This window comes from Eptesicus fuscus, chromosome 24, assembly GCF_027574615.1.
Source record: "Eptesicus fuscus isolate TK198812 chromosome 24, DD_ASM_mEF_20220401, whole genome shotgun sequence".
NCBI classification, from domain to species: Eukaryota; Metazoa; Chordata; class Mammalia; order Chiroptera; family Vespertilionidae; genus Eptesicus; species Eptesicus fuscus.
Genome location: NC_072496.1, coordinates 17,757,426 through 17,768,774, shown reverse-complemented (window position 1 = coordinate 17,768,774; position 11,349 = coordinate 17,757,426). Strand labels below are relative to the sequence as shown.

At 40.2% G+C, this 11,349-nt stretch overlaps 2 protein-coding genes across 2 annotated transcripts in view; both read left to right on the top strand.

The window, feature by feature from the left end:
• Positions 1-3,059: 3,059 nt before the first annotated feature.
• On the top strand, positions 3,060-6,111 carry LOC129148283 (putative coiled-coil domain-containing protein 144B). The gene is made up of 2 exons (XM_054713036.1): positions 3,060-3,270; positions 4,900-6,111. Exons 1-2 carry the CDS (start codon positions 3,154-3,156, stop codon positions 6,091-6,093), a joined length of 1,311 nt encoding a protein of 436 aa, XP_054569011.1. The 5' UTR covers positions 3,060-3,153; the 3' UTR covers positions 6,094-6,111.
• A 3,711-nt stretch (positions 6,112-9,822) lies between these two features.
• The window catches only part of LOC129148280 (ankyrin repeat domain-containing protein 26-like), a 40,723-nt gene continuing 39,196 nt past the window's right edge, over positions 9,823-11,349 (top strand). The window contains exon 1 of the mRNA XM_054713010.1: positions 9,823-9,926. Coding sequence (XP_054568985.1) covers positions 9,904-9,926 — 23 coding nt within the window. The 5' untranslated portion in view covers positions 9,823-9,903. The remainder of the gene's footprint in view (positions 9,927-11,349) is intronic.

The window sequence follows — 11,349 nt, the reverse complement described above, 5'->3', positions numbered from 1 at the left end:
CTGTCCTTCCTAGCCACTCCATGCCTGGAGCAGCTGGGTGGCCGCCATCTTTGGCCTTTTAATTTGCATACTCACTCTGATTGGCTATGGGTGTAGTGGAGGTATGATCAATTTACATGTTTGTCTATTATTAGGTAAGATTTCCACAATAAGTGAGACCATAGAGACAGAAATCAGACAAGTGCTTGCCAGACACTGTGGTAGGGGAAATGGGGAGTCTCAATTTAATGGGAATGAGGATGTGATGAAACATTTTAGAACTAGATAAAGGTCATTATTGCACAATGTTGTAAATGTACCAAATGCTACTGAATTTTTCACTTTAAATGGTTTATTTTATGTTTGGTGAACTATACTCACTACAAAAAGAACACTCATCATTATAATTAATCAATTGGATCAAATTAAGATCATGTTACACCTTTAAAAACAATCAAATAGGCTCATTTACAACAGGTCTTCTGGTGAAAGGTTATATTGTTCATTTGATACTTTTCTTGTTTCTTGAGGTAGGCCTGCATTGCTTTGAATTTCCCTCTTAGGACAGCTTTCACTGCCGATAGATTTTGGGTTGTCATGTTCTCATTTCATTTGTCTCAAGGAATCTTTTGATTTCTTCCTTGATCTCTTTGTTAACCCATTCACTGTTTAGTAACAGGTTATTTAGCCTCCATGTGTTTGTGTGCTTTCAGGTGTGGGTTTGTTTGTTTGTTTGTTTGTATGTGTGTGTGTGTGATTGATTTGTAGTTTGATAACATTACAAATGTGATTAGAGAAGATGTGTGAAATGATTTTAATCTTTTTAAATTTTCTAAGGCTCTTTTTTATGGTCTCACATGTGGTCTATCCTGGAAAATGTTCCATGTGTACTTGAAGAAAATGTATACCCTGCAGTATTACAGTGTACTTCTCTGAAAAAAATAAATGAAATTTCTGGTAAAATGTGTCCTTCCAGGGTGGTGTTATCTTTTTTATTTCTTTTGGAAGACCTATCCATTGGTGTCAGTGGGGTATTAAACTCCCATCTATGATTATATCAATATTTGCTTTATATAATTAGGTGCACTTATGTTTACAAAGGTTATTTCTTGTTTTTGGATTGATCCCATTATCATTATATGTATAATGGCCTTCTTTGTCTCTTGTTATAGCCTTAATTTTAAATTCTATTTTATCTGATGTAATTATTGCTATCCTGATTTTGTTTTTTTAGTTTACATTTTAAAAAATATTAATTTATTTTTTTACTTACTGATTTAAGAGAGAGAGAAGCAGAGAGAGATAAAGAGATAGGAGTGAAAGAGAGGAAGGGAGAGAGACAGAGAGAGAGAGAGACATTGATTTATTGTTCCTCTTAATTATGCATTCATTGGTTGCTTCTTTTATATGCCTTGATGAGAGATTGAACTTGCAAACTTCGTGTATCAAGACAATTCTCTAACCAATTGAGTTACCATGCCAGGGCCTTCTTAGTTTGCATTTTCAAGAAATATAAGTTTTCCCTCCTTTGCTTTCAGTCTGTGTGTATCTTTCACTAAGGTTGGTGTGTTGTTGATAGCACATGTAGGGGTTTTATTTTCTTATCCATTCATCTATTCTATGCCTTTTGATTGGAGTATTTAAGCCACTTACAATTAAAGTGATTATTGATAGGTACATACTTTTGCCATTTTATTCTTCATAATTATGTACCCCGCTCTTTTTTTTTCTTTTTCTTTCTATAGAAGACCCTTTAATATTCCCTTTAATGCTATTTTTTGATGATGAATTTATTTAGCTTACCTGGGAAGCTATTTATTTCTCCTTCAATTTTTAATAACAGCCTTGCTGGGTATAGTGGTATTGGTTGTAGGTTCTTCTTTTTTTAATATTTTGAATATTTTATGCCAATTTCTACTGGCCTGAAATGATTTTGCTGAGAAAGCATCTGACAGTCTTATGGGGACTCCTTTATAGTTAACTATTTTTTCTCTTTTAGCCTTTAAGATCCTCTCTTTGTCCTTAACCATTGCAGTTTTAATTATTCAGTGTCTTGGAGTGGGCCTCTTTGAGTTCATCTTGTATGGCACTCTCTTTGTGTCCTGCACACGTAGACCTTGTTTTTCACCAGGTCAGGGAAGTTTTCAGTCATTATTTCTTCAAATAGGTTCTCAATTTTTCACGTTCTTCTCATAACCCTACAATGTAGATGTTACTATGGTTTGTGTTGTCCCTGAAGTCATTGAAACTAGCTCATTTATATATATATATATATATATATTTGCTGCTCTAATTGGGTGCTTCCTGCTTCCTTATCTTCTAAATCAAATATCCTATTCTCTGCTTCATCTAGTCGGCTGTTGATTCATTCTAGTGTATTCTTCATTCCAGAGATTGTATTCTTCATTTCTGCATGGTTATTTTATGTGGTTGCTTTGTCTTTTTTTATACTTCCTACCTCTTTGTTGAAGTTAGTACTACGTTCTTGAGCATCTTTTTAACAATGTTCTTAAACTCTGTGCCTTATGCAAATTTTCCATCCATTTCATTTAGTTCTTTTTTCTTGGAATTTATTCTGTTCTTTCATATCGGGTATGTTTTACTCCCCATTTTGGCTGCTTCTTGCTATTTATTTCTGTATATTAGGTAGATCTGCTTTGCATCCTAGTCTTGGTACAATGGCCTTATATATTAAGTGTCTTTGAATCTCATTGGCACAATCTTTCTGATCACATCAGTTAGATGCTCCTGGAATGTCACTTGTTTGTGTTCTGTGAACCCTCCTTTTGTAAAGTCTTGATTGCTTTTGGGCTGTTTGTAGATGGGGTTGACCTTCAGGCTGGCTGACTACACACAGTATACAAGCTGCTGTGCAAAGACTGACCCATGTTGACTAATTCATGCCAGCTCAGTTTGCTGTCTGCCCAGATCTTCATTTGGGTGTTCTGCTTGTGAATCTAATTGGGTCATGCTCTGAAGTCCCCCAACCCAACCCCTGGGTGTGTTGGTTCTGGCGCCTCTTGGAAGGCACTCTGCTGAAAGGCAATGTCAGTCTCTGCCTGTGATTTCCTTTGGGCTGGCTGTGTGGAGCTATAAAAAGATCCAGTATTTGTGATTGACTCTGCTGGGCCTGGGTGCACCCAGAAGGTGCCTCCTTCCACCAGCATCAAGCCCATGGGACAGCTGAGCAAAAAGCGCAAGTCACTTGGAGACTCGGGCTACCTCTGCCTACAAGCTTTCTGCTGGGGTCAGTCACTAAAAGAGCTCCTGTTGGTATGTGAGTTGCATGAGGTAAGTGAGTCATCAGGTAGGTGCAAGTGGTGTTTACCATGTTGATACAGATTTAAACTCGGTTTCATTACTGGGTGTGAGGCCACTCAGCACAAGTGCTAGGTTACACAAATGCCACTTATCCCCCACCATGTACCCATGGACTGTTGTGGAAGGGTGTAGCCTCAGGGAGACATTAGAGGAAGGTCATCAAAATTCACCAGGGCCCAAAGACCAAGATTTGGCTGTATGGAGGGAGGGCTGTAACTGTGGCTTTAGTTAGACCAGCAAGGGAATAAAGACCCACAATCCAAAGTCACACAACTCAGTCTCTGACACCCCCTGAGTCCACCTAGACCTGCTTAAGAGACTCCTTGAAAGTGTACACCATGGGCCCACACTCCTTTGCAGTGTGTAGATCCACAGGGATGTGGACAAGGGTTCAGGACGATGGGATAGTACATTCCCCAGGCTGAGGCCATAAAGAAGGGATGGCTTGACCCAGGGGTGATGGCATCTGTGGGCATGTAGGAGAAGGACTCAGCAAAGGGAGGGCACCCAGAGGCCATCCCTTCAGCTCCCTCCCAGAGCTCCAGAAAGCAGTCTACTCACATGGCTCCCAATGCAAACTGAGCCCACCCTTTCTTCATAGCCCCAGGGTGAGTGGTGGGAAGGATACTTGTGTGCTGGCCCTTTAGGAGGGCTCCTGTTTTTCTATCAAATTCCCACCTCTTCCTGGAAGGCAGAATCCCTGCTGATTTTCACAGCCAGATGTCCTGTGGGCTCCTCTTCCAGGCTCTGATTCTCAGGGCTGTGACCCCAGCTTGGGGTTGAGAACACATTGTCTTCAGGGGGACCATTGCACTGAGACATGCTTCTGCATTCTCAACTACCACAAGTGGTTGCAGGGACAGCCCTTTTTGAATCTCTGTCCTTCCTACTAGTCTAGCTGAGGCTTCTTCTGTAGATCCTTGGTTATAAGAATGATATTCAGCTAGTCTTCAGTTCGTTATTCAGGTTTGTAGTTATATAATTGAGTTGTAATTCCAATCTGGTCCAAGCAGGAAGTGAGTGCAACTTTCACCTCCTTTGCCTCCATCTTGTATCACCCTAAAAAATTCTGAAATGCACTGCAGGGGCTCACAATTTAGGATATGGTGAGGTGAAATATTTCAAGAGACAGAGGCTCAGTAATGTTAAAATTCAGCTACTAATTTATTTCTGATAGATTTAACATCTAATGAATTCTTTGATTCCAATAGTGTTATAATTAGGTTTGAGGGCACATGTTTTTATTTTAATTTATACCAAGGCAAGTTCTTTCTTCCTTTCTCTCTTTCTTTCTTTCTCTCTTTCTTTCTTTCTTTCTTTCTTTCTTTCTTTCTTTCTTTCTTTCTTTCTTTCTTTCTTCTTTCTTCTTTCTTTCTTTCTTTCTTTCTTTCTTTGTTTCTTTCTCTTTCTTTCTTTCTTTCTCTCTTTCTGTCTTTCTTTCTCTTTCTTTCTTCCTTTCTTCTTTCTTTCTTTCTTTCTTTTCTTTACTCCTCAGTTACAATTCATGATTTGGGGAATAGATAGTCATAGATTAAGAATTCTAACAGTTAATTTTAAATTACATTCTAATTTTTCTTCATCCATACTTGATTACTTAAGGATAAAGTTATTTCAGAAACACATACCCGGACAGCAAAGACATCTGAAAATCAAAACAAGCTAATTCATCTTGCAACCTTGCATCTGGAAAAAATGACTCAAGAATCACAAATAAATAGGGCATGTGACAAAGAGGATAGATCTGCATATTCAGGACACTCTTCTGTGCAAAAGGATGAGGAAATGTGCATCAAACAAGGCACGTTAGAGCAGAGGAAGAACTTACAACTTTCCAAAGATGAGTCAAAGCAGAAGTCACATGAATTTTCTGGAAAACTAAAAATGACTGGATGCCCTGAGGAAGAGCCACCATGTGATAACTCTAAAGGAGGAGCAAGATTCAGACAAATGCCTTCTAATTTGACACGTAAAATGCTTGATTGTGAGGGAAAAGATGCGTTTGGAAAGTCTATCTCTGCAGCATTACAAACATTTCCTGAACGAGAAGAAACCACTCTCAAAATTGTTTCTCCATCTCATGCAGACCCTGGGTCCCCTGAAGACTCTTCCTGGTCCTCCTCTTTTGAGCTTTCTTTAAGAGAAAAGGAATTACATTCTGAAAATGATCACAAACCTGATGCTGAACACGTTTTAAACAAAAATGAAGAGAGTTTTTATAATGACACAGAAAGTGAAAAAGTAAGGACCTCAGTAGTTAAGTCTGAAGTGAGAGAAGACCAAGAGTTTGCTATGCAGATGACAAAAAATATGAACCCAAATACCACAGATTGGAAATTAGGCATGGGACCTACACCTCAGTCTAGTGATCCGAAAAGCCATTTTGATTTGTGCCTTGTCCGCTGCAATGAAACACAACCCATGATTGAAATAAAAAAGCACGATATGCCTGCTGTTACAAATACTTATAAGGAAACAAAGCCAAATCAAGACTTGTTCCAGAAGCCATTGTGTGCAGATCATTGCAGTGCTAATTATTGTAAAAGCTTGGACTCTAAATTAAAAGATGACCATTCCTCTGCACTGCACAATGACACAACACCTGGAGTATACGTAATTGAAGAACTACAGCAAGATTTACAAACATTAAAGAATGACATAGACATGGTCAAAGAAGAGCGCCTGGCTTGGAAAAAAATGATTGTTCAACTTCAAAAAGAGGTAGAATTTAATTTGCTGCTACTCTGTTTTTTCTCTTTATCAATTCTCTGGTCCATTCTGATTTTCCACTTCTGAAAAATATATTGTACAAAAAATGAGGTTGTCTAAATATGTAATTGTGTATATAAATAGATTCTGTCAAGTAAATAATAAAATTTTAGGAAAATATTCTCCTGTTCTTTAATTGACTTAAGTCTCTCTGTCAGTCTTCCTTCTGAATTGGGCAACTAATTTAGCTATGTATCATGTGACCTATGTACTATGAACCAGTGAAAAGTATAAAGGAAATTGTTTAAAATATGTAATAAGTACTATACTGTTGCTTTTTAAGTCCATTTGCTTAAATTTACATTACATCCTGTAGCTCAGGAAGTGTGGCTCAGTGGTGGAGCATTGACCCATGAACCAAGATGCCCCTGATTGGATTCAGGGTCAGGGCACAGTGCTGAGGCTGGCTCTATAGTATGGGATATGCAGGAGGAATCCAATTCATTTTCTATCTCATCAATGTTTCTAATTCTCTATCCAACTCCCATTCTCTCTTCCTAAAATCAATTTTAAAAAACCATAAACTGCATCCCAGAAACAAAAAAATGGAAGGAAGCTCTGAGTGCGATAAAGCATATAAACAAATATCCCAAGCTGAACTCATCTATTTTGTGCTATAGTTTGTACAATCTTCTACAGTTTACTCAAAACCTTGGAACGTAGAATTCTAATATGATCACTTCAAGATATTTTTACTTCATCTTTGTTACAGTTTACATTCAATATTATTTTGTATTAGTTTCACATGTACAGCATAGTGGTTAGATATACTTTATAAATTGGTCTCCCCAATATTTCAAGTATCCACCTGGACTGTACATCATCATTGCAATTTTATTGAAGTATTCTAATAAGAAACATATACTGTATACTTCCACACATATTTTATCACCACTCTCAGATGTGTTTTTGAGTCAAAGCTTTACATTATGTTGTTTAATAAAATGTAGTACTACCATAAAAAAATGTAACCTTGTCATTTGTGACAGCATGGATGGACCTAGAGGGCATTATGCTAAGTGAAATATGTCAGACAGAAAAAGAGAATTCCCATATTATTTCATTTATATGTGGAATGTAAAGAACAAAATACTGTAAATGAACTAAGAAATTTAAGAAAAACTCATAGATGACAGAAATCTGACTGATGGATGCCAGAGAAAAGGGTGTCAGCAGACTGGGCAAAAACAATATAGGGATTAAGAAGTACAAAATGGTAGTTACAGAATAGTCATAGGGATGTCAAGTACAGCATATAGAATGTAGTCAATCATCTGTATATAAAGAGCCAGGGGCCATCAAATCCAAAACAACCAAACAGGTTGAGTGGGGTGACAAGGCTGGCATGGGGGTTATTGAGGAATGACCAAACAATAGAACACCGGGCTGAGTGGGGCAACCAGGCCGGTAGGGGGGTTAGTGAGGGACGACTAAATGACAACCAGTCTGGCAGGGGGGGCAGTGAGGGGCAACCAGGCCAGCAGGGGGGGCAGTTGGAGACAATCAGGCTGGCAGGAGGGGCTGTGAGGGATGACTTAGCTGGTGAGGGGGGCTGTTGGGGGCAACCAGGCCAGCAGAGGGGCAGTTGGGGCAACCAGGCTAGCAGGGGGGCAGTTGGGGGCAACCAGGCTAGCAGAAGGGGGCAGTGAGGGGCGACCAGGCCAATGGCAGGGGACAGTTGGGGGTGACCAGGCCAGTGGGGGGGTGCAGTTGGGGGTGGCCAGGCTGACAGGGGCACATTTAGGGGCAATCAGGTCAGCAGGCAGAAGCAGTTAGGAATGATCAGGCTGGAAGGGGACAAGTTAGTGGTAATCAGGCAGGCAGGCAGGTGAGCAGTTAGGAGCCAGTGGTCCTGGATTGTGAGAGGGATGTCTGACTGCCCCAATCCCAGGGATCAGGCCTAAACCGGCAGTTGGACATCCCCTGAGGGGTATCAGATTGGAGAGGGTGCAGGCAAGGCGGAGGGAACCCCTCCCACCATCCACACATTTTGCTCACCGGGCCTCTAGTATTTTAATAGGTACGTATGGTGTCAGTGGGCACTTGGAATATCAGAAGGATTACTTTGTAAAGTATCTGATTATCTAACCACTATGTGGCAAAACTAAAACTAATACAAAAAATGTTGAATGTGAACTGTAATTGAAAGATTAAAAATATAGAAACATAGAATACCTTCCAAAAATAAAAGCATGGCAATTACCATTTTGACAAGTATGTATCATATAGATCACCTAAATTATTTACCATAAACTCAATATTTGTCTCAAAGAGAACCTGAGTCTTGAGGTGGAAAATATTTAATACATTATGTTCCTTTATAAGAAAAAGTGTATGAGGCCTCTCATTACGCTAAGGCAGTGGTGGGCAAACCACGGCTCACGAGCCACATGCAGCTCTTTGTCCCCTTAAGTGTGGATCTTCCACAAAATACCACGGATTGGGCGAGTCCATTTTGAAGAAGTGGTGTTAGAAGAAGTTTAAGTTTAAAAATTTTTTCTCTCAAAACAAATTTCAATCGTTGTCCTGTTGATATTTGGCTCTGTTGACTAATGAGTTTGCCGACCATGACACTAAGGCATTAAATTACTTTTCAAAAGTCATACTTAAATTACCTGATAAATTTGATGAAATTTTCTGTTTACTTATCTGATTGAGCATTATAGAATTATATCCTTTCTTTTGGTGCCATAAAATGGTAGAACTTGCATCCTTACCAAGTTTGGACAGGTCATTTAACCTTGGTTTTATTTCCATTATTAGTAACTATGGGGATAAAGTGAGTAGATAACTACTTGTATATCCTCTGGCTATATGATTTTATAGTGATTGTATTACTCATTTTCCAGAGTTGTACATTAACCAACAATTCATTGGTTTCATTCTGCTCGGGTGTTGTGGTAAACTATGGTTAATATATTTTATGATGCCACCACTTTTTTGATACCCTCAAAGATCTAAAGAAAAAAAAAAGAATTGTAAAAGGGAACTGGGGAAAGAATAGCTTCCTGCAGAAAGAGGAAAGCTTCCTATTTGTTACTGCTGCACAATTTCACTTCCTCTAAATCTGGTGGGTAATGCAAGACCCAGGTGGGAAAGACAGGACACATTTTGCATCTTTGTCCCTTTATTTCTCTGTCTCTGCTAGATAAATGGGGTGGGGTGGGTAAGGGAAATGTTAGGTAACAAAGTGGATGTGATGTGAATAGGAGCACAAAATTAAGACAGCCCTATTAGAAAACTTGGAAATGTCGTCTTCTTTACTGAAACAGAAATAAAGTAGAATTGACAATCTCAATGACCTTTATTAATAAACTTAAACACACAAAATATTTTTATTGCTTCAAGTCATAGCAATTTCATAAAATTAATGAAAATACAGCCTTTTTAATGAGTAACATGATCACAATATCCTTAATATCAAACTTTCATCAAAGGTTGAAGTAAAACTGGAGCAGAAAAGCAGTAAAAGGAAAACATCAGGAAATGTGTGTGCGGGTGCTGATGATGACAGTGACAGCATTGGACTGAGTCAGCAAAGTAACAGTGAACACACTGATAACCAGCATCCAAGTGATGAAGTTAATGAAAACTCAGTCATTTTCATGAATAAGGTAATAACAAAGCCAAATGATAGACTGAATGAAATCAGTCGTTTTAATGAATAAGGTAATAACAATTATCATTCTTTCATCAAAGGTTGAAGTAAAAATGGAACAGAAAAGCAGTAAAAGGGAAGTGTCAGGAAACGTGCATGATGGTGCTGATGACAGTGACATTGGTGGATGGAGTCAGCAGAGCAATAGTGAACAAACTGATAAGCAGCAGGTTTCTATTATGGAGGATGAAGATTCTTACAGGTAAGCCTACAGCAGTACTTAACAGTAGGTGATTATTCTTTTGAGTGAACCTTGCTTGGTAATCAAAAAAATGTAGATCAACAAACAATGAGACATCATTTTGGAACTAATAATGATAATTATTTCATTTTAAAAAATAACAACCAGAATTGGCGCATGGGAGGAAAAGGCATTCTTGTGCACTATTGGGAGATGAACTTGGCACATCGTTTTTAGAAGGGTAATTGACTTTGTTTCAAAATTTCAAGTATGTCATTCTTTTACCCCAGTAGCTTCACTTATACAACTAGATCCTACAGGAAAACATGACTTGTATAAACACACACATACACATTCTAACAACATTAATTATATATTATTATGTATATAAAACATGCAGTAAGTCATTATATGCATTATCTATAGATACAAAAGCCTAAGCAACCAAAGGACTGAATGGCCCAATGACTGGTTGACAGAAGCTGTCCCCGGGAGAGCAGTTGTGGTGGACCAGGCCTACAAGGGAGTGCAGTTATTGGCAAACAGGCTGGCAGGGGAGCAGTCAGACATCAATCAGGCCTGCAGGAGTGTGGTTAGGGGGTGATCAGGCTGGCAGGCAGCAGCGGTTAAGGGAAATCAGGAAGGCAGGCAGGTGAGCAGTTAGGAGCCAGCAGTCCTGGATTGTGAGAGGGATGTCTGACTGCCCGTTTAGGCCTGATCCTACCGGGGCTAAACGGGCAGTCAGATGTCTCTCAAGGGGTCTCAGATTGGAGAGGTTGCAGGCTGGGCTGAGGGACACCCCCCATCCCCGTGCATGAATTTCATGCACCGAGCCTCTAGCATACACACACACAAACACACACACACACACACACACACACACACACACACACACTCACAATACACATGTATATACAAACATCCTACCTAATAAAAGGGTAATATGTAAATTAGCATCACTCTGCTATGCCCACAATTGGGCCAGGGTAGCCGATTGGGCTGACGGGAGGCAAAGGTGGGGCGGCAGGGACAGAGGTTCCCTGCCCCTCGCCCTTGCCTCCATCCGGACGCCATCGCCCCCCTGCTCCACGGAGCAGTGGAGGCAAAGCGTAGAGGCAAACAGAGGCGGGGACAGAGGTTACCCGCCACCCCACCCTTGCCCTTTGCCTCTGTCCTGATGCCATCAGCGCGGCCGAATGGGGCTGGCTGGACACTGAGCTCACGTCACCAGAGGCAGCTTGAGCTCAGTGTCTGCTCCATGGCTGTGCTGCAGCACAGAAGGGGCCTCTGGGGCAGTGAGCCCATGCCCCCGCCCTGGCCAGCCTTGAGGCGAAAGTGAATGGGCCTGTGTGACCCAGAGCTCAGCATCTGTGCGGCAGGGGAGGAACCAGAAAAATGAATCTTTCCAGTTCCTGATGCTGACAGCCCTATGGGTGCCAGGGTT

Bases quoted from the DNA above. Each gene is read 5' to 3' on its own strand.
- LOC129148283 (XM_054713036.1), top strand. From the start codon at position 3,154: ATGGGACAGCTGAGCAAAAAGCGCAAGTCACTTGGAGACTCGGGCTAC. The intron at 3,271-4,899 runs GTAAGTGAGTCA...TGATTACTTAAG, and splicing joins TGGTATGTGAGTTGCATGAG to GATAAAGTTATTTCAGAAAC.